Source organism: Chamaea fasciata, unplaced genomic scaffold (assembly GCF_029207755.1).
Source record: "Chamaea fasciata isolate MVZ Bird 193981 ecotype frontalis unplaced genomic scaffold, bChaFas1.0.hap1 SCAF_1, whole genome shotgun sequence".
NCBI lineage: Eukaryota > Metazoa > Chordata > Aves > Passeriformes > Sylviidae > Chamaea > Chamaea fasciata.
Window position 1 is genome coordinate 107,225,932 of NW_027094086.1, and position 27,500 is coordinate 107,253,431.

The 27,500-nt window shown below is 35.9% G+C and overlaps 1 protein-coding gene across 9 annotated transcripts in view; it reads right to left on the reverse strand.

Annotated features, from left to right (window-relative positions):
• Positions 1-27,500, reverse strand: part of BBS9 (Bardet-Biedl syndrome 9) — a 286,092-nt gene that overhangs the window by 179,016 nt on the left and 79,576 nt on the right. Inside the window, exon 20 of one of the 9 annotated variants that reach the window (XM_066192483.1) lies at positions 23,947-24,276. The exons of the other annotated variants lie outside the window; for them this stretch is intronic. Coding sequence (XP_066048580.1) covers positions 24,181-24,276 — 96 coding nt within the window. The 3' untranslated portion in view covers positions 23,947-24,180. Of the gene's footprint in view, positions 1-23,946; positions 24,277-27,500 lie in introns of those variants that run through there. 9 annotated transcript variants of the gene reach the window in all.

A 27,500-nucleotide genomic window follows, 5' to 3' on the forward strand; every position in this document is an offset into this window, starting at 1 on the left:
TTAACATGAATTGCTAAAAGGATTGACATAATATATTTTGAGGGAGGGAAGGGTTAGAAATGTTCACATATTCCTGTGAATCACTCTGCCATAATGCTTGCAACTAAGACTGGTGTGTTCCCCTTGGGCAAACACCTGTTTACGAATTGGGACATATCATTAAAAGTGACTTCACCTTCTTTTATGCTCCATGCCAAATTCAGTACAACTCATTTGGTCTATGCCAGACCAGCATTCCATTCCCATGTTCTGGACAACTAATTGCAACCTTCAGTTTGACTACTTATCTAAGGTGTTTCAAACAGTGCCTGAAAACAGGGAAAGAAACAGAAACAGCTTTCAGATTTTCCACCTAAAGAAATAGTGCCACTAGTCTAGTTTAGTTAACAGAAATATACCCCAGGAAAAGATGAATTAATACATGTAGCAAAATAACCCAGGAAGTGCACAACACTTCTCATTCACTAATGATGTCATTCTAATTTATAGAGCTACCTTTCTTAAATTGAAAAACAAACATGCAAGCACAGAGAGAAACAATAGAGAAACATTCTGTTCTGCAAACAACACAAAGGACTAAAAAAAAAGCTTTTTGTCATCCACAGCATTTCTGCAAAATTCCAGTATGGATACACACACATAGATATATAGACAGATATAGATATCTATAGATAGATAGATAGACAGATAGATAGATATAGTAGGTTTTGCTGAAAATAAAAAAGAAATAATAAAATAAAATTCCTTTGAACAACATCAGTAAGAGTCACAAGTGCAAAATCAGAAATATGTAGCCTACTTAAGTACAACAGACTGATGCTGAAATGCACCAAATCTCTTCCAGTAATTTTGGAGAATACAAATAATCTCAGCAGCTTAAAGTCCATTGTTATCTGAGGTACCTAAATAAGTCATGGGAACCTACCATGCATTATGTAAAATTCAAAAGAAAAGGCTGGTATTTTTAATATAAAAAAAACCTTCACCCATCTGTCATTTATTACTGTACACTCTCATTTTTATTACTGCCATCAGTCATCTCCTCTTTTGACTGTGCTGTAGAACTGTAGATAACAGTGGTTAGAAATAACACAAGAGATTGATGCAACACAATAAATACACACTTTTTTAGTTGCAGTGGACCACATCCTGGTTACCAGGCAGATGTTTGCTTTCTGCTAAAACACAGTAAATGCATACCTTAGAAGCCAAAATGGGGGTCACTTCCTACACTGTTTCCTCCAGTATCTGAAACTTCAAAGCAGAAAAGCCAACTCTGTGCCTGCAAGATTCCCTGCCAGTGTACCAAACTGTCTCTACCATCCCAAGGAGCACAGCAGGTTCTGCCTTGTATCCACTGCTCCACAATGAGCCTGGAAGCTGCTCCACAGCACACAGAGCCTTCATGTAGTCCCAGGTGCTAAGATCACAGTGTGCTCTTCATGACATCCCCATGTTTAAGGGAATGCTGGAGTGTCCCTCAAAAAGCAATATGGTCATAGAGTCCATAACATGTCCCCATACTCTACCTCAAAAACAGCTTCTTTGAATCCTTTTGACTGAAACAAAATTCATTTGAAGCCCATGACAGCAAAACAGAAGGTACAGACTTCCCCAAATTCTCCTAACAGACTAGACAGGTCCTTTTTCTGATACTGAATATTAAGAGGCAAGATATAACAGCCAATGCTTTTCTCAAGTTTTATGTTAGACAGGTCTAAGGACTGTACATGCAGTATAATTGCTTATGAAGACACTACAGTGATCTAATAGTTAAACTCAAACATTTACATATAGCTTTTTCATTTATGAAAGAAAATATTCATTAAAAATAACATTTTTAATGAGAAAACTGTTGCCAAGCACTTAATAAAATAAATCATCAAAAGAAGTAAGATGAATTCATTTTCTTGAATCCATAATTAATTTCGTTTTTTTCCAATAGTATTAAAAATAGTATTGACATAGTAGATTAGTATTATTAATATATGAAATCAGAAGTAATGCATATAAAGGCCAGCCTGAGAACGGCAACTTTTAATGCCAGTATACACTTAGAGGAAGGTGTTCCTGCCCATAGCACCAAGGACTGGAACTAGGTGATCTTTGAAGTCCCTTCCAACCCAAGCCATTCTATGTTTTTGTGAAAGGACTAAACATTAAAATAAAGACTCTGTTGACTAACATTAGTCATTCCCATATCACTCTATATGTAGCATTTCCCTCTCAATCTTTTTTTTTTCTGATTTGTATAGCTAACTCGTTATCCTGTTCATTAAGCAAAACTTACTTGCAAAAAGGTAGAACACATATTTAGATTAATGAGCTGGGGGACACAACTGGATTTTTTACTTCTACAGCTTAACTGCAGTGTTTTACAGTAGCCAGGAGATTTTACAATTGTTCTATTCTGTTCTCAAGGATTACACTTAGTATTCCTGAAAAAGACATTGCACAAAAATATCTAAAACTAAATATTTTATCTTACTCTTGGTAGCAACTAGCTTTAATACCTTAACCAGTTTTTTCAAAAAACATATACAATAAAAAAAGGCAACGAAAACTTTTTCCAAAATCCGGTATTTATTTAAAAGCAATTTCCCACACCATCTATAAGGTTGAGTTCCAAACTACACAAGATCTGTACATTTCAGCAAAACAATTTTGTGTCTTACTACATCATAGATTTCAAAGATAGCACCTAATACCTTGGAATGATGAGAAAGAAACAAGGAGTCATGTTCTCTAATGTGGCCAAGCTTGTGCAATTGGTGCATTATGCTGTCTTTTGGCAGAAGTGAACTGAGCCACTTCCTTTTCATTAACTGCAGCCATAGGAACTGTGCAGCTATTCCCAATATATCTAACCTCAGGGGTTCTTGAGCATGACCCTTTATAGAGGTCTCATGAGTAACTGGTATTTCTATATCCTTCTAGAAGGATCTAAAAACCCAAATCTAAGAAGTGTGTACAGACGGCACAAGATCCTCGAGTCACAACATGAACAAGTCAGTCAGGTGCAAGACAGCTGGAGCCAGAAATTTTACTGAGCTACTTTTAGCACTGTTTTAACCCAGTAATCTTAGGCACAGCACTTCGCACAGAGTTCAGAATTGCAGCACAGCCAGAAGTAAGTCTTACCTGCCTATTATAGATGTGTAGACAAACCCTACCAAAAGCAGAACTCTCATGGATTCATTTTCAGTATTGCCACAGAGCCAAGGATCTTGCCAAATAGAGGTAATGTTGAGATGTAAAATATTTATGATTCCAATTTTAATTTTAGTTCACATTTCATCATTATCACTAGAAGAGGAAAGAGGCTGAGTGTTGAAAAAACAAGTGCTTCAACTCCTGGCTCAACTCTCTGCCATCAGTTCCTCATGTGCTAACTAACTAGAATAAAATCTCACACCTCAGTCTCAAATGACAGATCAAAACTACAATGTAAGTTATCCAAAAAAGAACTCTGTTCCACCAAATTTCTGTCAGATTATATAATATATTAGGTCTAAACAGGAGAAAGTATAACATCCAACTTGGATGTTGTACAGCCACGTTTCAATCCATGGAGCCATGGAGACAAGGCTATCCCACCTGTTTTGGTACAAACACTTCACATGTAAGAAACTGAAACATTTTAGAAATCAAACAATGTATGCTGCTAGAGGTATTCTAGAGTTACCCTTATAAATTCTGCTTTTCATATTCATATGAAACTATACACACAAATACATATTTGCACACACTATATATAAGTATACATCCATGTATCAGCTGTGTAAAATTAGCTTGAGGAATCCATATATTTCCTTTTCACAAAACCTTTGTGAGTTTGAGTCAAAAAATAATACAACTTTACAGTTTTGGGGGGTTTTATCTTGTAATTTTCATCTTTAACATGATATACCCACAGTGAACAGATCTGGCCTTTTTCAATAGGAACCAAAGCAGTGTTACAGCACAGATTTTTCAGAAGTAAACTGTAGCATAATACAATTAATATGCACAGAGCACACTCTCCCAGGACTAGTATTCTGCTTCTAGAACAAGGGAGGCCCACTTCTTCAGCTGACCTCTCATCCTGAGAGGTATTAGGACTCCTCCTCAAACTACCGAGTTTCAGTCCTGGCATAACTCCAGTACTGCACTAGTTTCATAAACGTGCTTTCAGAGCCAAGACATCTGCGTACTTCAGTGACATGCAAGTTATAAAAGGAGTGTTTATATCCAACTTCAGCATAATGTGAAAGTTTAGCAGCCACAAGACAGCTTTATACAGTGACTGGATGTTACTTAAAGGCTTCATTGTACTTCCAATGACAGTACTCAGCAAAATAACTAGAACTCTATAAATTAATTACACTTTCTTCTAATAATTACTAAACTCTCCTGGGTTTATAAATAAGGTGGCCCAAGCATCAGGAAACATGGCAGGAAGCCCAATGACTGATTTAAAATTTATCCCTACTGTCCAGTACTTCCCACTATCATTGTTCACTGCAGGAAACAAGAAAGTAAGCTTCGAATCATACAATATGTAGCACTGCAGCTGCTGAGCTGCACAGCTTTCCAAGTGTGCTCTGTCCCAAGAGACAGTTCTCTGACAGGGTAACCCGATGGAAACAAACTTCTTTCATGCCCATGAACCCTGTTCCTGACATGGCATTTAAAGCCTTCATTTCTGTCCCCTTACTGTTAGTCTTCCTACATTTACCATTCACTCTGGCAAATTCAATGTATATTCAACTATTTTCCCAGGGTTTGAAAGGAATGAAAAAACCCAGCAGTTTCAAATACCTGTCTAGCTCTTTCAGACAGTAATGGTACATACTGCATGCCTACAGGAATTATTTGCCTTCCAAATAACGCTGGACACTCCACAAAAAACTTTTAAATGCATTATTACAATGTTTATAAAAAGCCACTGCTGTGAGCTTAGAGTGCAAATATGTTTCATCATCATTCACCATCATCTGAATCTGGATGGAAAAGTCACAGCTGCTAACAGTGATACCTAGACAAGATACCATATTGGAAAAAGAATACATGAGTAAGGATGAAAGAAAACATCTGAAAAAAGCACCATTTGTACCTAATCTTTCACGGAAGATGTTCCAATAGTCCTATAAAAACTATGTTCACTTGTCTTGTTGCTTTCCTCTAATGCTCCTGCTCTCATTAGCTAAAAATTTCCATTTTAGATTCTTAAATACATTATTTAAATCCATACTGAAGCGTGTAGGAGTACAGCCTTAAATAAGTGAAGAATGGAGTGGTGTCAGGGCCTTAGTAATTTGACAGAGTAATCTACATAATCTTTGCTGACTGTAAGTTTATTATGTATTTCAGCATTACCAATCATACCTCCCCACTCTTGCTTTTCCCTTGAAGCTTTTAAGGAGAGACTGTGACTTTGAGCCATTTCCAGTAATAAGAAGAAAAGCAAAAGCATGCAGAATCAGTTTGGAAATCTTTAAAGATACTTTATTTCCTCACAACAGCCGAAAAGCACATTCCTCTTCTCCTTTTCACCTTACAGATTCCCACTCCTGCGAGCATCTTCCCATGACTTTCTGTACACATACCCCACATTCCCTGTTTGGTGGCGTTCACGCTCCTCTGCACAAATTTCCTTCCACTGTACACATTCCCTTCTACTCCAGAATTAATATATATCCTACATACCACATTCTATCTGCATAACCATTTATGCTCATGGAAAAATATCTGAAGGGGGAAAAAACAGGCCTGATATAAATATTTAACACAAATCAGGATTTCATCACATCAGTTAACATATGCTTAAAATTTAAGATTTTCATCATAATTCTTAGGAAACTTTGCCAGCAAGCACCAAATAAATAGTCTTTTTCAGATGCTTTACAAATTAACACAAATCTGGCAGGTCTCAATTTTTTTCCTCCTCGCTTCATTGACTGTCAGGCAAGATAGTAAACTTTTTCCACAAACAATGCAATAAAATCTCCATCTTAAATGTGTAATTCAGCTCCATCTTAATGGCTCCTTAAAATGTTTTATGGCCTTTCTAGATATGTTCAGTGCTAAGGCAAGTGTAAATAAATTCAGAATTCTTTGAGAACACAATATTTAAATACAGTACACAAAGCTTCTTTTGTGAGGCTGGGGTCAATACTCAATACATTATGCTTTCTGAGACAGCTCTACTGCCTACTTTTCATAAAGCCTTACTTGTAGAGGATGGAAAAAAATGCCTCTTCCTGTCAAAGAGCTCATCTGCTAGCACTGTAATGAATACGATATTTTTAACTCCAAGATGAATGTAGTGTGAAATGAACACAGGTATCTATGATCCTCCCAGCTCAAACAGCAGTTGTGTTATGAATATTTAAATAAACATCTGGATTCCCTTTAGAATTTAGCTGGAAAGGGAATGCTATACTGAGAATAGTGAATTGAGAACAAGGATTCAGACATCTCTCTGATGCAAGAAATTGTTACATGGTTCCTCTCTCTAATGAATATAAAAACATACCTGAATAACAGCTTGAAAAATATGATTAACAAGAAGTGCAAGTTTTAACATTTTCATTTTGCAGAATATTTGGCAATTTAAAATCTCAACGCAAACCCATAGTATTAAAACTTTCCAGTTGAATTTATGAAACCATTCCATTTTTGAGCCATTTAATTGTGTGTGGTTTGAGCTTTGAGACAGTCATGCTATCAATATGAACAATAAAAAAACATTTTAAACCCAAAAATATCAAGAGTGGAAAATAACATTTCAAGTTCTTAATTTCAAAATGCTTCCTTTCCAATTTCCTCCTTTAGTATGCATTAGGAAATGCAAATCACTTTAGATTTCTAGATGAGCAAGAAATATTCACATATGCTCCATACAGAAGAATTTTGAATAGAACATTCTGATAACGATGAATAATTGTGAAATCCTGGGCACTGGCTAATACTAATTAATGGGCCAATTTTAGTGATTTGGCATTTTCTGATTAAAAAATACTCCATCAAAAAAGCTAAAGAGCTCCAGAGAAGGGAAAACTTTCTCCAGAATAATGAATAATGCTTTATGTGTAGTAAAAGCACAAAAAAGAGAAGTTCAGTGTGGCAGAAAAAGGAAAGTAGAAAAAAATTAAAGCATGAAGAGACATATTTACAGTAGACATTCAGGATGCCAAAAAGAAGTAGCTCCTGGACATCTAGATTTGTAGGCGTTAAAAGACATCAAATTAAATAAAATTGTTGAAGAAAATACAATGAAAATAATAACATTACTTCCCATTTACACTCACAATCATAAAACTGTAGAAGAAAATACAATTAGAGTAATGACATTACTTCCAGCTTAAGTTCAAAATATTTCAGTAATTATTTTTTTCAGATGACAATCTCTGCTATGAAATCACTGCCTTAAGGATGCTTTCAATATTACAATAACCTTGAGGTGGAACAAGACATCCATTCTGACAGTAGCATTAGCTTTAAAAACAGTGATTGTAGAGAACAGTTTCGCCTACTGTTTCAGCCATAAGGGTCTCGATAGTCAGTGCATTCTGTACAGTCTCAGTACACTTCAGTATACCTTTTGCTTCAAGAAAGAAAACCAAACATAAACCATAGCAAACCCTCAGCAAAGCTCAAGCTCTCCCAAATTTCTCCAGGGTCCACCTTAGTTCAATTCTTCTGGCAGTGTTCTACTGCTTCCTCATAATTTACTAAGAGTCCTCACAAAGATTTTTTTATGCACCTTTGCTACATTGGAAAACTGATGTTTTAGTTTAGTTGAACATTCTTCATCAGTCTTCCTTCTACTTCTTACACACTCCACAAGCTTGTAATGCGAAATTTGTGAAGACATGGAAAATTCCATTTTCTTATGCTCCAGGTTTACAACTTCACTGCTAAAATCAATCAGCAGTTGAAATGGATGATAAAACAGGAGTCACATGTGGATCCCAAGCTACATTTGAAGGAATACTCAAAATTGCTAGAAGAGAGCATCCCATGAGCAAAATGATTTAACAGTCTATCAAGGGGTTTTCTTACATCTAGAGGTTGAATATTACAGATTAATCTGCCAATCTGTTATTTTTCCTAATGTCTACACAGCTCTAAGCCTCTAACTTTAGAACCCTTGACCAGAAAAGTGTAAGGACCAAAATTTAGCAAACCAACCTGGTAGAAATATTACTTTTGAAACCTACTAAAATACACAGTGAAATGTTGATGCCAAAACAGTATTTGTTGCTGTTGCTGGATTTTTTACACTTTTTAAACTATTCGTTAGGTATTATGTAGGAAAGCACTTTCTACCTACAGTTCACAAGTGCTAGTGAGACTAACAAAGATAGATCTTAGTTCAAGGGAGGTACATATGATGCCTTACAGAGTGCGAGAGTGCTTTTTTTACTGGGACCAGCAGCTTTCAGCACAAAACATCACCTTGTGTCTATATTGTCTCTATATCTCTACTGCTGGCTCAGCACACTGCAGCTGGGAAGACCATAGGAGCTTGGGGCTTTACAGTAGTCCTGCTACCCACTAAAGAATCAGAAAGTCAAATCCAGGAAAGCATCTAATTGATGCTCTGTATCTTTATGCTGGACCCTTTATAGAGGAGTTAAAGCACGGCCCTAGGAACTGTAATTCCAGGTCCCAACCCTCCTTAATTCCTATTAAGCTCCCTAGTCATCAGGATGAAAAGACCCTGGAATAGCACCCACCAAAGTTGGACCCAAATGAAGTAGGGAATGCAAAACTTATAATGCCAAAAATGATATTAATACAAACTCCAAGACAGTGAGAAGAAATATCTTATAATCCACTGAGCTCTTTGGCTATGGCATATCCTACTCCGGCCAGACTAAATTCTTTCCCCATAACTGTTCTATTCAATGGAATGCATTCAGATGTAACTACTATTATGAAGGTCAAATACCACAGAAGGTATTACAAAAATCGTTTTTCCTCATATGCTGGATAATATCAGGTACAGGGGTGAGGAAATACCCTGGGGAGTAGGTTTCACTGATTATTGAACCAGCCAGATTATTGAGCCTCTTCTCTGGTTTTTGCACGCAAATAGATTCATCCTATACTGTTTTAATTAGGATTTAGATTAATTATTAAAAAATAAGTTGTTATAATTGTCTGACATCATATATGAGCTGCAATTAATGGATTATTTAAGCACTCAGTCTACTCTAGCATGTTTCTAAAAAACTCACTATAAACACATTAGGCAATGAATCAAAGTCTATTCTATTAACTATGGTAAAAGCAAAGAAATCACAAATTTGTAAGCTTTTATTGAAATAATAACTTACCCAGATTTTCTATATTAAATCTACTCAAAATCTCACACACGCAATTTTACTATAATTCAGACATGACAACACCGCTGTAAATAACTGAGTTTTCTCTACTTCACACTCATTTAAGCTCTGAAAGGTCAGTGTTTTATTGGCATAAGTTCCAGCATGCACATTTCCTTTACAGAAAAATAGAAAAAGATCTGCGTATATAAGACAAGTGTCTTTCAGAACATCTAGAACCTGTTAAAGAATGCCTGCCTAGTTACTCTCCAAAAGGCTGAGCAATCTTTTCCTCAGCTTCAATAAAGACCATAGTACAATCCTGCCCCTTGGAATAAGTGCTCATTTTCAAACAAAAATAATCACCCTCTCCCATCATCACCATTTAAAAGCAAAACTTATGGCTTCTATTCCTTTGGTGTACTCTTCCTTGACTAGTGAATCTATTCCTTTTGTCCCTCAAGTTGTCTTTCTTTCATCTTATTTATTCCTTAAAGTCTAGACACTCTTTGCCACCCTCATCTCACTTCATTCAGAACTGTGGGTCTGATTGATTTGTGAGCTTCCAATTTCCCCAGCAGACCTCCCACCTTTGTTCAGGCTCTCCCTGTATACAAAGATCAAAAAAATCCAAAGAAATACAGTTTCACAGATGCCAACCATTTCTCCTTCATGACGGATCTACCTTAAAGCAAGGGATTTTTTTTTAAGTGTTCATACCAAGAAGAGACTGTTTCCTTGTTTATACAGCTGTTTTAAACAATGAAAACATTTGAGAAAAAAAGTTCTTCAAACTTCTAATTTTTCTTCCTTCTTATCCCACACCATAAGTAAGTGAGAAACTACAATATTTTTAAAATAATCTTCATTCACCTGTCTAAACCTTTCAATTTATTATGACTTAGATTCTCAGAAAAGTCCAGAAAAGTCTTTGGATAAGTCCATTTATTTCAGAACAAAAAAACACTCAAATCTTAAGTATTCATCTAAGCACACCAGGCTCAAATCAGCCAGTCAACCAGCAGGTTACCATTGAATCTGATGGATGTTGGGCTGGGCCTATTGCACATGAAAAAAAGTTCCTGTACTAAATGATAAAGAAGCAAATGTTAATGATATAAATGAAATGCTTCTTTTTTTGTACTAGCATTAGACTGACTTTCAGTTATCTAAACCACGATGAGAAGTTAGATTTGGCACATATTTAAATCAGTTCTACACAGAACAACTTACACGATCAAAACAGTACCCATAGGATCACATGTGGACCAAAATGCCAGACTTTTTTTTATCTGAAGGCTGTTTTTAATTCTGCTCTTGCTATTTTTTCAATATGATGGGTTTAGTCATTTGGCTCTTCTAAAGGCATTAGCTACCAGGAAAACAAAGATATAATAAAAGAATCCAAAATAAACCAGTTCTGATATACTCTCTGCCTTTCACAATTTGGCTTTACAGGTCTACAGTACACTTACAATTCTCATTTTTTCGGAGGGAGGAAGGGGAACAAAGTCTGAGTGGTATCAATAAGGTGCCACAGTTCACTCTGTCTTGTCACTATATGTGAAACAGGATCTCAACCACAGCAGAATTTGCTGTACAAAGACTTCATACAAGATTACCACTGCAGAATTCAGCATAATGTTGGCATTGCTAATGGGATGAAACTAGAACAGTATGAATAATACATTATACACACCAATCAATGTTACACTGTAAAAGGCTGATGGAAAATAAATACTCTTCATGAACACCAAGGAAGAACTTCCAAACACAAATATTTTATGATTATTCATTTATTATCTTTACTAGATGAAAAAAATCAACTGAGTGACAAAAGTGTAAAAGCAGCATAAATGTTGCTTTCTCTTTACCAAATATTTATTATTTCTTTGAAGCATGACTAGCTTCTGTACTTGCTGGGAATTCTTCCCTTCCCCCTGCTTTCCCTCCCAATCATGACATACAAAATTTAAATGCCCAATCCTGCTTTAAATAAGTTCTAGGCCTACATGGATGATTTGGATTTAAAAACTCAGATGAAGTTGTAGGTGTAAAAATAATTTGCCTCATTTTGTCTGAAAGTTCCAAATTCTCTTCCTCTCTTCAGCGTCACCCATCTTTTATCCCAAGTACATCCCTACTACATTTCTCTGGCCTTCAGTGTTTCTAAATTCTTGTTTTCTTACCCAAAAGTAACAAACTTTCACCCATATGTACCTCCCTTGAGCTAAGATCTATGTTTGTTCGGCTCACGAGCACTGAGAACTGTAGGTAGAAAGTGCTTTCCTACACAATACCTTACTTCAAAATTGTCTGCATCCACCTCTCCCAGGGGCTTCACAAATCCATCTAAGGTTTAGATCTCCTTCTCTATTGCCCCACAACCTCAAGAACAATCAGACTCTGTGCAGATCATAAATACCCCCTACTAGTTGCAGTGCTTGGAAAAGTAAAAAGAAGGCCGCAAAGGTTCTCATATCATGATAACAAAGACATCTCTGTATTCCAGGGCCTTGAAACTCTCCTCTTTCTCTGCATGCAGTTCACGTGCTATAATAGAACAGTTCAGTCTAGGAGCATATAGTTTTTATCATCCATGAAGCAAAAAGACATGGGCACATCACATTATCTTCAAGTTATCATTCCACCTTCTCTTTTCCTACCTCAAAAAAACCCAGTGAGCATATTCTTTGTAGACACTTCCTTAGAACATTCTTCCCACTTGCTCAATTTTCAAAATCTTCCTTTCACTTACAGAAAGTGGTTATCAAAGACTAAAGACTTCATCATAAAATAATTTCAGAACCAACCTACCAAATCCCATCACGATAATTATCAAGGGGCAATGATTATCCCAAAGACTCCACAATACTAAAGGCTTTTATTACTATGTTCAGGCTGATTATAATATTGATGTTAATCTTTTTGATGATACATCTATATCAGCCACCCGAAAACTCAGCAAGTTTTTCAGATTGTGATTTCATATCTACAAGTGGTCTTCCTAGCAGAGTTCATGAAGCAACTAGCACCTGAAAATACAAATAAAAACTACCTACACAGAAAGTCCATTCTGCTGGCAGATACAGAGATGAGCCAGCCAGAAGGCAAAGTCAGAGGCCAGCTCCTGACTGCTGTCAGTGCCAATTTAAAATATTCATTTTCATAGTATTAAAGCTATACTTCTGTAAAACAACATGGTTTTTGTCTGCATTCACACACTTTATTTTATATCTTCCCTTCTTTCCAAATTCGAATCAGTTAGAAAGTAAAAAATAAGTAAAAATCCTTCACTATGAAGGTACCCATTATGCTACAAAAAGAAAGAAAAATACTGTATTAGACTGTTCAGTATTTGAGGCAATGATTGGTAATTAAAGTTTTGACTGCCCACAGAAAAAAGTTCCAACTTGAGTGTGGCCACAGTGTGCTGCCACAAAAGAAACGTTAAGAGTAAAAGAATAATGTAGGGCAGGGCTAAAATTAGTCATTGCCACATGTCCCTCACTATTTGGAGAGAATTTCAAACTTTTCTTTGTGAACCTTATGACCTGTATTTTTTGACCACTTTTTCTTCTGTTTACCAAAATTAACAATGTGCTTTGTAGAATTAAGTATTACTTTCACAGGAATAATGGCCATTCCAACAATCACATTTTCTCGTTAGTGAGTGATTCTTAAATAAATTCCCCCTTGTCTTCTTGTAAATAAAATCTTTACAAAACTAAGGCCAGAAAAATACCAGATGAGCTTTGCACCATTCTTGCTCTGTTAAGTTTTTCTGGTATGGGAAAGGTCAGTAACTAATTCCCTTCAGACTACAGACTGAGACAGATCCAAAATTTTAAACAAAAAACAGTATTAGAAGCCAATAAATGAACTAGATTCATCTTATTGTGTAACAGTTCTCCTAAATACCACCATGTTCTTATCATTCTGGCCCTCATCCTTAGCCAAGGACACTAAAACAGTTAAATTCAAAACTTGGTTAGGATTTGGTGAACTAAAATGGCAAGATCTTCAGGGGGAAAAGAAAAAAGAAAAACTTTATTCTGTGCTTCCAGAACATGCAATACACTGGGCACCTTGAGATTAACTCGAGTCTGTAGGTACTACAAAACTTTAATTACTTCACACTGTATTAAACAACCTGATCAGAAACAAACACAGGAATTTCCAAATTTAACAGAAACTTTTTTTTACTGCCTTCAGAGAGATCCAAAGTCACCATAGAAGAAAATCATTCAGCATATCACAAAGGCTGTTACCAACGGCTGCTAGAGCCAGAGGACATGGAGAACTAGGGAACTACCGGTTGCAGCAGACTGAAATGTTGGGATAGCCTCCTAAAAGCCCTGAACTGATTTCTCTCCCAACATCTCTACCCCTTCAGCACGGCAACATCAGTTTCTCCATACGCTACTTCTCCCACTGTGCCCTGGAGAACTGTCCTCATCTGACCAGCGAGGAGGATGGGGAAGGGACTGGTGCAACAAACCCTGCACTTCTACTGGGCAAAAGTGTCAGGGAAGGGCCAGTGGTGGCAAGAGGGGAAGGGGACCCGCTGACGGATGGGAGGCAGACTGTGGGGTGATGGGTCATCAGTGCCCACAAACGACTGGATGGGGATCCCAGCAGACTCACTCATCCTCAGTCTCTCATTTGACCTGCTCATGTTGATTAATGAGCTGAGAAAGAACTCTCTGGGAACAGTTCCCTGCTTCAACTTTGGCAGTGCAAGGCATTTTGAAGCCCAGGATCAGGAGGACCAGGGGATCAGGCTGCAACCCAAACAGTGAAAACATAAGCCTGCTTAAAGCTCTAAATCCAGATTCTGACATGGAACAACACTAGAAACTATTAGTAAAAAACTATGGCTTGATTCAAATTACATGAACTTCAACAGACAGGTTAAGGAAAACTGCATTCCTTTGAGATTTCTTAAGAAATATTTTATACGTCCATTTCAATTTTCAATTTTTGAATATACATATTCAAAAATCTAGCTAAGAAAATACTGAATATATGTTGCTCTTAAACTCATCAATATGTTCCCAGGCTACATTTCTTCTTTTCAGTTTCTGAAAACTACTACTGGGTCCAATGTTATAAAAAAATATACTTTTAGATGGTGCCTTCACTTCTTCTTTATTGCTGCTATCCAGCAAAGTTTTGCCCATATTAAAAAAAACATCCTTAAGTTGAGTTTAGACATTCAGACACACAGGGAACATGCAAGAATCCTTTGGCATCATTGGGAATTTTCACTCAAGATTTCTCAAAGACTGACCCAAATTTTATGTATTATCCAGATAGTTCTATTTGCATACTACTCTTACTTACATTTTATATTTTAATATAATACTACATATTATATTAAAAAATACATTTTTAAATGGGGCCAATTATATTAAGGCTTTAAAAGGCTAAAGAAAAATGTTTGCATGTTATGGTGAAACAAAGGCCAAAACCATTAGACTCGCAAACTTCTAAGCAATTTTGCAGGTGAAAAAAAAAAAAACCCAAAACTCAAAGAAATAAATATTAGTAGCTAACATTATAAAAGATAGGGGAGGCTAATAGATTAATTACAGGGAAGAAGGCAAGAATCTTGAATTGTAGTTTCAACTCTTCCATCAGATTGCTGTCCAGCCTCAGATAAAGTACTAACCAGTAGCATTTAGCTACCTATTGTTGAAAGTTCTGCTGTTACTTATCAGGAATGTTTGGGAGATCTTAGAATTTATCCAATTATATATTAACACTTCCTTAATCATAATTTTCCTAGTAAATTCTACCAATGTTTCAGAAGGAAAAAATAGCAGAAAAATCTTAACTAGACTGCAATCTTCATATATATTTCCTCCATATTTTGATATTTTACGTATGATGGGCTCCTTATCTAAGTTCTTTTTTTACAACATACCAACTTTTGACAGGAAAGCCAAACATATTTACAATATTTGTCTTTTGCTGCACTCTGCTGGAACAATCCATTTTTCCACTGAAAGCAAATCTGTTCCATACATGATGCAAAAGTTAATAAAAGAGAGGCAAAAATCTGGGCAATTTATTTCTTGCAAGAAGTGTACTCTTTTGAAGCACATATATTGCCAAAGCAGAATTTAGACATTTAAAGTCATATTTAGCTGGTCCAATAAAGTGGCCTATTTTTAGTGTTAGAGCATCTAAAACACTCCAAGATAGAACAGAATTAAAGAGGGTTCCCCAAGTTCAGAATAAAACTACAATAAATTGTCACAATAAGGCACAGAAAAGCCTCTTGAAACAGAGATTGGAAGAGTCTGGATTTGCAAATGCATCATTTTAGCTATCTTTCACGTGATACACGTGCTATTGTGATAAAGCAACATATGCACAGACACCTGGCCCTCTCCATTTGATCCAGAATCAAAATGCAAAACAAAAAATTAAGAGACAAAATAGGTTATTATAACATTCATAGAAAATTAGACAAGACTTTGACTCTTTTTCAGAAAGATACTGCAATTTTTTAAATTAAATGTTACAATTCAGTTGCATTTGTTTCAATTAAAAAAGAAGAACAAACTTACCTGGGCTAGAGAACAGACCCCAGCTTATGCTAACAGTCAGAGCTATCAACTCCCACGATAATTCATTCTGGCTGACGATCTGCTCCGGAACCATCAAAACATACTACGCAAATTAAATGCGACCTCCTACTAGAAAAATGCACCTGTGACCTAAACAAAGTGTTCTGACTTTTCTTCTTTCCTTACCCCATCTCTCCCCCTCCCCTCTCTCCAGAGACTAAAAACTCCTTTCCAGTGGCCATTAACTTAAAAAAAAAATTAAGGGGAAGTAAATATCACAAATGCAACTGAACAGGCATATTCTTCCAGTCTTCTGAGGGCAATGAGGAAAAGCCTTTAATCTTAGACCTGTCTTGGGTGTTGCGAACACAGATGTTGGCACCGATCCCCAAACACAAAGCATGCTTTTCAATTTTACTAATACCTGCTAAAAGTGCATCTTCGCATTTTTGCTAGTAAAGAAAACTAAGGAATGACCCTTCTCAATGCTTTGTAATCCACATAAATCTCACAAACTCTTCTCAGAGAAGGGTTTCCACAGAGCATTTTTTAGTTTAAAAAAAAAAAAAAAAAAAAACCAAAAAACAAAACAAACAAAAAACCACACCCCAAAACTATATATATATTAAACAGGGCCTCTTAGGCAGTCATTGCCTTTACAGACTGACTTGCTACATTCAAACCCAAGAATAAGTACAGACAACAAGCAACAAATAGCATGAATAGTGAAGTAATGGTTTCAGGGCTTATGGATACAGAATGTATAAAAAGTGACAAAAAAGAACACACAAAAAAGTTTTGAGAGAAACTATCTACTTCTAAGGTTGAAGTACTTAGCCTGGAATTGGACAGGCCTGCCAGTTTCCCTGTAAATGCAATGCTGGTATTCCCCTTACCATTTAGCTTTTTTTGAGAAAAAGTTTAATATATTTCAGGAATTAAAACTGATTTTTACAGGAACAAAAGTATATGCTAAAGGACAAATGTTTATCTGTTCCATAGATGGGTTTCCCACAGAATCAAAAACACATGAACAAGATGAAGATTTGCATCAATGTGTTTTCTTGTTTTCTCCATTTGTCCCATTGCCTTCATTAAAAATAATGTTAGGTGTATTACAACCATACACATAAATGGAGAGTTATACTTCAAACTATAACCATACCAGTTGCAATTTTTAACCTGTTATGTAAGAAAATATATGGGAAGAATGGGTGAAGGAACTTTTTGGAGACACTGGCTTCCAAAAGCAAATGGACAGTGCAGACAAGAATTTAATAAGCAGATAAGGAGAGCAGTAGTTAGGTACTGGGTAGGAGTCAAGTCAGAGAGACAAATCTGTTGTAAACGAGCTTCAACTACGGTGGATTTTGAGGACAAAAAAAACCAAAAACAAACAAAAACGACCAAAAAAAGGTAAAATAGGACATTAAACAGGATACCTTTGCATATAACAGGGAGTTGAACATTATGGAATTCTAACTGATTGCAAATATAAATTATAACCTCTTCACATGGTTTTACAAAAATTAAAAAAATAGCAAAAGTAAAGCAAAAAATACAGTCTAGTGGATGCAAATAAAATAGTGATGATTAAGTCATCCTGCAAGCTGATAATAACTTCTGCAGTATAATTTTGGCATACAATTAAAAGAACAAAGAGAAGTTATCTTTAAATTTGTCAGGAAAGACAACTCATCAGAAGTTTTAAGGAATACCCTTCCTTGTGATTCTGATCAAACAATACAGCCTTCTTCCCAAAAAGAGGTAAAAACCTGAAATATAGCTATTAGTAGCCAAGTAATCTGCTTCATATTTGCTTCCACAATAAAACAAGAAATTTACTGTATCAGATGCTTATAAAAGCTAAAAGGAATAGATGTAACAAGAAGATATAGAGCATGTTGAAACACAAGTCTTTTTCAAAATACTTGTTTTAAGACAGACTTTCAATTACCTACTGAAAGGCAACAAACAGCTAATGAAATGTTTATTAAGGAGAAATGAAAAAAATAAGGAAAATTCAAAGAAGTTAAAGCACATAAAGCACATAATTTTCTCAACTCTGAAATCCTAAACACATTACAGCTCAGGCAAGGGCTACTGTTTTCTTTAACATGACAAATCTATTTAGCTAGCAAATATTTAACCAGTAGCTAGAGGTTGCTCTTTAAGTACTAAATAATGAGACGTAATTAAGGTAGCAAAGGCAAAAGGTTACTAATTTAGAGAATTTCTATGGAGTAGTGTTTAAATTATAGGTTTTATAAAAAACGCATGGGCCAGTGCACAAGAAAAAAAATCCAATTTTAACGGAATGCAGAACAAATTAACATTTTAACATTATAATACTACTCAATTGTATAATGGGATTTTGCTAAGTGTCACAGAACAGAAAATAAAAGTAACACTCCAAGGTATGCTTGTTAACCTCTTCTAGCTAAATATATTACAAGCCTACTGACAGCAGTAAATAGACTCATTGTAACATGAAAGACTCTGAATTCAAAGGCCTTTAATAGGTGTTGCTCTTTCTAAGTAGACTAGCCTTAAGAATATATAAACAATGAACAAGATAAAAATTATGTTATCCATTCCAAATACTTTCAAATTTCCTAAAGGGAAATGGAATGATTCCTTTAAAAATACTGTTTTAAAAAATTCAGTTACTGTGATATATAATGTCTTTTTCCATACTTCTCCTTCCCATATTACAGGAATTTAACTGCCAAGTATAGCCTTCAGCAGCCATATATATAGTTTTCTAGGCTCACCAAGAGACTTTCTGGAAAAAGAAGGATTACAGTTGTTATGGTCAAACTCTGTCAACTCAACATTTCAGGGTCCTTGTTGTCCATCCAACAAAAAATTCAATCAAACACTTAATTTTAAGATATCTAAATAACACTAAGTCTTTATCCAAAACAAATTGCTAACATTAAGCCAAGAAATTGGCAGCCACAAAACTTTGTCAAAGAACTCAGGGCAAGCACAATGGACAGAACATTCTCTTAAATAAAAGCATGAAATGATGTCTTTGATTATGAGACTCATCATTACTGTTGTCTTCATTTCTGACTTCTGAACTCTGCAGTTCATTATGCCAAATTTTCCTTCATTAACCAACTCTCCCCTTTTCACACTGGTTTAAACTATCCACAACAGAATAATTAAAGGCTTCACAATGTAGAAATACTTACTCTGTACAAGTTAGTAGTTAAGTACAACTGAGACATAAAATAGACCTGTTGAGATGCCAACTGGCAGGAAGAAATGGAGAAGAAAGTTCTTTTCCCTTTTGTTTTTGTCAGTTTACAGATTTTACCAACAGTTTAGCTCCAACATAAACTGTACCTTTTATTAAAAAGATCTAAATTGGGAGAATGACCACACAAGTTACATTTTTCTGCAGAAAGGTAGTGGCTAAAGCAGCAGCTCTGAGCTGACTGAAAGGGCACACACAGACAAGGAGACATTTTTATTTTTTATTGATAAATCATCTATACTATTTTTGATTTTTTTTTTTCTTCAGGAATCCATAGTCTACTACTATACTGCCTCTAGTAAGTAATACCATGCAGAATCTTAACTGAGATGAACAGGAGTGTGCAGAGCAGGAGACTGAATGTGAGGTCTTATTTCCACCTTTGACATTGGTCTATACAAGTTATTTTGGGCCAGCCATCACCAGTGACTAAATCTTATTTCAAACCTACAAGACTACCCAAGAACAACCGAATAGTAATTTAGATACTCATTCTCTATATGGTAATAGAAATAAGTAGTTGTACAGACTGATGTAAAATATTTTCAGCCTAAGTTTGCAGACAAAATAGGTCAGTACTGCTGGTTTTACATTACAGCTACCACAGCAACCAAATCCACTTCAATACTCAAGTCATACCAAGATCTGCAAGCATTACATGAGTAAATAATTTAGTTAATTTGGCCAAAAAATACTTACTTCCTATGTAGTTTTTGGTTTTGTTTTGAGGAGAGAGATCTTTTTGTTTGGTTTTAAATCCAAGTTTGCCAAAAAATGCTATTGAATTATATTAATTATGTAGCTCTCCCTCTTAATACTTATTGTTAGTATAATGAATGTATAACCAAGCATTTCACTGAATCCAAGTATGAAAGTCTCTGAAACATATACTCTGTGAATTTGAAACCAACATACAGTTGACATCCATACACAACGCAAAACGGTCATCTCCTGTATACCAAAGAAATCAGTACACTTATCTCAACCTTACAGCAGAAAATTATCTACTTCAATGTCATTTCACCTATCTGAAGGCATTGCACCCACGTACACACTGCTAAAACAAGCAGAGTAGCCACCCAAAGGCAAACTATCAAAATCACATCCCAAGCCACCAAAAATGCTCTTAGTACAGCAAGCAGAAATCAACCAAAATTGATAAACATGTAATAGTCACTTAATTTTTCATAGCTGGGCTGTTTGATTAAAATGAGAAATTTTTTAAAGATCATGTACAGGAACTCCTGAAGTAAACACTGTGACTTCTACCAGCTATGCTCACTAGTTCTTAGCTACATCTTTTTTACGCCTCAAATGTTTACATACTACAAAATTACCAGGCTGATACAGAAAACTTCCTAGGGAGCATGAAATAAGAGTGTTTCCCTCCTTCCATAAAAATGGTATCAATCTTTTTATTCAAGTTTTGATTACACTACTGCATAGCACTTCCTCCCCTGCCTATGGAGTACACTTCTCCCAGTGAGACTGTCAATGATTTAAACTTCAACAAGGGTATCCAAGAATTCAGATTATCTGATATGACATTTCTTTCAAAGAAATTAAACTTATCAGTGTTCCTGTCCTCGAGGAATTGTAGCCAACTGGTTCTATTTTCACTCATTTAAATGCACACAGGCTCTTTCAGTCCCTACAGAAAGCCCTCATTCACAGTCTTGTGACCTCATATTAGGCTGAGGATACAAGATCTACCACTACAAAGGAATATTATTTCTTCCCCTTCAAAAAGTCATAAGCCAATGAAACAAATGCCACAAAGTGCCAGATAATGTTTACATCACAAGAAGTGACAAAAATAATTTTTTACTGTTGCCTTTATACACCAGAGGGTACAATCTGCCCATACCCGGGGGACTGAACCAAAGTCTGGGGAATCCTTCAATAGGTCACAATGGAGCTATAGGTCTAAAATGGGAACCCCATCCCAAGAGGAGTGGTCGGAAAAAAATTAATAAAAATCACACCTCTGGTCCTTTACTGATTTGAACAGAGCAGTGGGTGTTCAAAGCTGCCTATTCACAGGTTGAAGGGCAGTAATTCAGTAGATGGGGCTGTAGGACACAGCACAGTGTAGCTGGAACCCTCCTATGTGGAAAATACGACAGACCAGGCTGAGTGCAGTCCAGCTCACTCCAGTTGAGGAACACTCTGCCATATCTACCCACACAAGAACATTTTACTGCCAATCTCTTTCTCTTGTGATGGCTGTGCTGTTTCCTGATTTTACATGCGTCTAACTCCCTCAAAAAAAAAAAAAAAAAAAAAAAAAAAAACACAGCCAAAAACACCACCCTCACTGATAACATGAAAAATTTTACCTATTTGTCCCACAAACTGACTAACCTGTCAGAAGACTTTCCCACACTGAAATAAGTAATTGCTACCACAGACCAAAATACAGAAGAGTTTTGCCAGTAATCCTAATATATGCTTCCCATGCACAGCTAACTGCTTTCAGACATTTTTGGAATACATCTTCTAATAAAAAATGGGGCTTTGATGATATTGTAAGTATTCCACTGTTAAAGTTAAATAAGTCTTAAAGAAATAGAAACATAACACTATTTGAACACCAGTAAAATTGAGAATTTTAATTATATGTAATAGCCAACAAGCTGCTTTTAGTGGCTATGAAAAACTACATTTAGCAGAAACAGCAATAAAACAAGAGAAGTTAAATATAACTCCTCCAAGGAACAGCATATTTATTCAAGCCAAAAAGAGCTAATTTATACTATGGGTGTAGCTCTCACTGACATTATCTGGGGAAAATGACTATTACAGGAGAGAGTGTGATATATAGCCTTTGAGTCATGCATGATAAACCCTAATGGTTTTTCTTTGAGGTAAAAGTCCTTACTAATCAAGTAATGAATCATGCCCAAAATGTCAAGTTCCTGAGGCCTTGTGTGTCAGAAGTGCAACGGAGAGAGAATACTCAATCATTAAGGATCACTTTTGAGATTTTTATCAACTGATTAATAAGCAAGGAAAAGAGTTAAGGGGCTTGAACAAAGAGTTAATGGACCTTTAATGACATTCTCAGTGTTTTAGTGACATATTGAGTTTTATTTGCCACTGACTACAAACCACCAACAATCCAATTGCTCCACACACTGCAAGTGTTAAAATACTGCAAGGAACAGTACTTTGCCTTTCAAAACATTAGAAAATTGTATTTACTTCAAAAATTGTAATGAACACACTTATTATGTATTACACCTAACAGTGTAGTAAATTTCAGATAAGAAAATAAGAGACTGGCTTCCTAATCAGTAGATGGAAAAGAGAAAGGGAGAAAAGTTAGGAGAATATTTTTTTCTGCAGTATTTTAGGTGCTAGACCTGTTAGTATCAACCATCATAGATGTAGAAATCTGGATTTTATATAGACAATACTAAAAAGACACCCAGGAACAACTGTGAAGACTAAAATGAAGATATGATGGATTATGAGTAGTTACAGATATGCATGTGCACATGTACACGAACACTGACATCTATGGAGAGCAAAAGCATTTGCCTTCAATATATTTTCCACCTTTGTGCTGAAGTCATTACAGAAATATCAAAAGAAAGTACTTTATCTAACAGTCTGAAACAGTATTTCCATCTCCCTTGAACAAAAAAAACTGTCTAGCCAGAAGTCAGCTCAAGCATGTGAGTCTCCAAGAACCAGAATGAGAGACTCATAAATCAAACGTAAGGGTGTCATTTGATAGCTGAGGGAATCTTATTGTGAGAACAGAGAAACATGGGAAACAAACAGAAGCAAAGAAGGGAGAAAGGAAGCACAAACATAGCAATGAGATCCAAATCTCTTGCTGAACATATGAAAATAACTTTGGACCTTCCAACTGGAGTGGCTCTTTGTTGCACAGACCTGCCTATTTTTCATGATAACAAGAAAATTCATGTGCACATGCACATTTAAAAATTCCTTCACAAATTATAAAGCACTGTAAGAGTCAAATACACATTCTTTCAGTAGAGGGGGAATTCAGTACCAGGAACTGGACAACACTTGAAGACTTGTCACCAGTTTCAATTAATTGGACTCTAGAAAACGAGCCAGAGAGATACAAGATCAAACCTAGAGCATATACCTAGAGACCAAAAGACAGAGCACCTGAAGTACTGCTTGGTACAGCACCCAACAGCACAGCAAAAGACTAAAACAGAGCTGCAGAGAATGGTGCAGACAGTCACAGAATACTTCCACACCAGCTGGAAGACAGAAGATGGAGAACCACCCCCATCTGGGAGCCACATAGCAGTACAGTTAGTGCAGTACCACAGGAAGGTGTGTGAGTACACCTTTTTGTTTGGCTTTGACAAAGGTGTAAAGCCTCCAAATGGCATCACATTCACATCTAGCTGGTGCTGAACACAGGTGAACCAGATGTGTGGCAATACCTCAGCAAAAGGCAAGTCCTTGGACACTGGGCCAGAACTCCATGTCTTATAACCAGGCTCTCAGGAAAAAATGAGAGATTAAATCAGCTAACGATCTGTACAGAAAAGTGATCACACGTGTTTGACAAGGAGGACAAAATATGCTAACTTTTAGGTATTTGTCAACTGTAAATTGTTTTTTATATGAAGTGCCAAATTTCAGAGAGGAAACCATATGATTTGGAAGGTACAATTCAGACTCAAGTAGTTCTCTCAATCATGTAACAATTTACACCCAAAACCAACTTTGTCTGATAGTATCAAATACTATAAAATGGACAAGAACCAGCACACAGTATTTTAATACATAAAATATTGCTTGACAAGGTTTCAACACTCTTGCTTAATCACAAACCACAACAAAAGAGACATAACATGCATGATCAGTAGAACTGGGCTAAAAACTCCTCACAATTGTCTGGTTAAGTAAGATGTGCTCAGAGGGATTCTAAGTAAGTTCCTTTAAGTTCTGTCCAAAATTTAGTTTAATTACACATTCTGCTGAAATCTCAAGAAACATAAATATTTAGTGCACTTCCTTTGGCCTTCTAAGTTTGGTCAGGGATGAAAAAGATTTTCTTTTTCTCCATACATTTAGTTTGGAAAGTTTGTTGTATCACAGCTTTCTTTTTTTGGAAGTTTTTCTAAAAAAAAAAAAAAAAATCAGTTAAGTGTTTAACATGAGCTGCATGTTCTCTGAGCTGCAAATCTGATCTTATATGCTTTAATTGTGTGCTGCTCTAAATATTTTTCTTTCTGTGAGAAAAAGAATGCCATAAAGGTAGTTTTGGATCTAATTACCTAAGCATCAACTTTTAAGACCAGAGACCAGAACTGATTCTGTCATGTAGTACAGCTACTCACTGTCCTTCTGAAAATGACATGGGATGAAAGAGCTCCAAAAGGACCAAAACAGTTGACAAAAAAACCTAAAAACCCACACCTACAACAAACAACAAAAGTAAGAACACTTAAGCATCATTCTTGTGCTGTAACATAAAACTGTGGGCCAGTCCTAAGTTTTTGCAGTAGGCATCCATTGCACAGTTGCTTAAATTTCATCTCAACAACATGATATGGTCCATCTTTCTGTTTAAATTAGCTGTGTAATGAAATTCACAAAGTTCTGAAAATATATGCACCTTTCTTCAAGATTTCCATGTGAAAGAGGAAGGGTAACTCCCATGAAATTACTGATTAAAAGAACCAATGCATTCATTTAGAGACATTTGGCTTCCAAATCCTTCATTTGTTACTTCAGAAGTCTACTGAGAGCTTCAAGATGCCCATCTAACATCCAGGGCCATATAAGAAGGGACAGCTCACATCACAGACCTCAAGGAAAAGGGCTACCTTTATATGTGGATAAAGCTTTCTCAATAACATGCAGCAAGTTGCTATACAGTTTACTGCCATGTAGATAATTAAAATTCCTGATGGAATTGTCTTTTTTAATTCTAAATGGGGAATCACGGTGTCTCTACCTGGAAGCAATTCTGTTGACAACTTTTAACAGACTGACAGTAAAAAAACTACACTTACTGTTCAGAAGGGAGAACAGAAGAGGGAAGTCACACTGGAAAACCAATCTGTAGGAATTGTGTTTTTTCCTACTACCTTAAAAGGAAAACCTAGGAGCACCTCTTGAAACCAGAAAGACTATTTGGAGGCTTCTCCACTTGTTTCAAGAAGAGTTTTTAGACGAAAAATTCCCACGTGCATTTATCTCTTCAAGACACAATTCACATACAGAATTTACAAGATGGAAGACCAAGATAAGATAAATACAAACTCTGTACTACATACAGCAGGATAATCTGGACAGTTTCTAATTGTTTAATGAGTAAGATCAGGAAATCACATTGAAAATCACCTTATTACTACTTACAGCCAAGTATTTCTGGGAGACAGGTTATTCAATACTAATATAAATAAGATTAACACAGAGGAATAGCTGAATTAGGAGAAAATAAAGGAAGCAAATTTTCAGCATCAATTAGCTCTGGTTCAAAAAGTGTGTTAGGTCCTCTCACTAATGGAAGATGGTCTCAAATTTATAAAGCACCTGAAGGAAAAGATAAAATGTATCACTGATCTTAAAAAAAGGACCCAATTTGGCAAATACGTAGTTCTTAAGTCTAAATGTCTAAGTTATGTAACTGTGCTGGCCATTTATGTCAGATTTGTTCTGTCAGTCCATTCCTAGCAATTGTCATTTCCAATGACCACACAAAGTTTTACATTAACATGAAGAGCCAGAAATCATTCAGTTCCTCTATATGGTTTTTATGCTTGGTTTTGTTTGTTTTATTTAATTTGCAGACTGGGAGGGGAGAAACACTAACTGTTTCTACTGGGACAGAGGGTATCATCCCTCTTGTCTGGGGAGGTGGCTGCTTCCATTCAGCACTAATTCGTGCATTGCCTTTACAGTGCACAAACAAGCAATTATCAGAGGGGTACTGGGGCCAAGGGTAAAAGATAAGATCTCATCATTGGAAAGCACAAGAAAGTCAGTGGTTTTACAGGGTGGGGATGAAGAGACCTCAGAACACGGGGAAACCTGAGGTACTGTGCAACAGCGCCATCAAAGAATAGGACAGGAACTATACCATATATTTTGGAAGTGTGAGCATACAGGGAAAATCACGATTTGTCTTGCTTTTCCTATTTTTTTTTGTAATACAAACAGAAGCAATGCAAGCTAGAAGTGATTGCTTTGTAATTACATTCTTTTTTGTAAACTGGAACTGCTCAATCTTGTCTCAGATTCGTGTTTTTAAGTATTTAAAATTGGTTCAAGAACAGTCAGTGCCCTAAGAGAACTCCACCCCCTATTTCAAATTCATCCTCCTCCTCCTTCCCTAAAAGAATGTAACGGTGGTAGGCTTCCAAACAGGGTTAAACACAGCTTACAGCTAATATTGCTTATATTCAGTAGGATAAAATCCATGTGGGTTGAAATAAGAAATTGAAGCATCTCATTTTTATGACAATGATTAATTCCAGCTTGTACCTGGAAATCAAGGTAATGTTTGCCAAGACTCAATGCATGAAAATTATGATTTCAGGGTAAGAATGTGCAGCTACTGGCAAACTATTAATATTTTTTTTCTATTATGACAGAAAACACATTGTCGACATTAAAGATCATTAAACTGCACTTTCAAGCAATAACATGTCTCTAGTAGGGCAGCATTATACAAAGTACATGCTGTTTACAACAGCTACCATAACATTTGCTGCAATCTCATTTCATATTTGAAGTCCCTTAACCTACAAAACATATATGGAATTTCAACTACCATTCAATGGCTTTGAAATGTATCAAATTAAAATCCTTTCTTAGCGCAAGTGCTTAGCAGCATGTCCAAGCGCACTGCTGAATTTTTTTTTAGCAGATCAAGAATTTCATAAGCACCTAAATACCATCTATTGCAAATTGATTTTTTTCATTATTTTCATAGCACCTTCCTACAAATCCTCCTTAAACATTTCCTATTTCAAACATACAAGACTACTATGTACATAACAGCTTTCCTTTTCCTTCCAGAATGGAACACCTGATGTCACTATTTGTTAACTGTTGTTAACACTCACTTGAATCTATTTAGATCTAAAATATTACTTCAGAAAGTCAAATTCTAGAAGAAAATGTAAACAGGACTATAAAACTAAAAGCAAGCTTTTTGTCATTGCCCACACTGCTGCCTGCTTACACATTTCCTTACTGTCAAGATGGAAAGTAGACCTAAAGTTTTCTTATAATAGACCAATCAGTAGTTTCATTGGGGCACTGAATATAGCCTGCCTTGTTGGAAATGTAGAAGGATTAATGCAAAAAATTACTTCATAAATAGAAATGCCT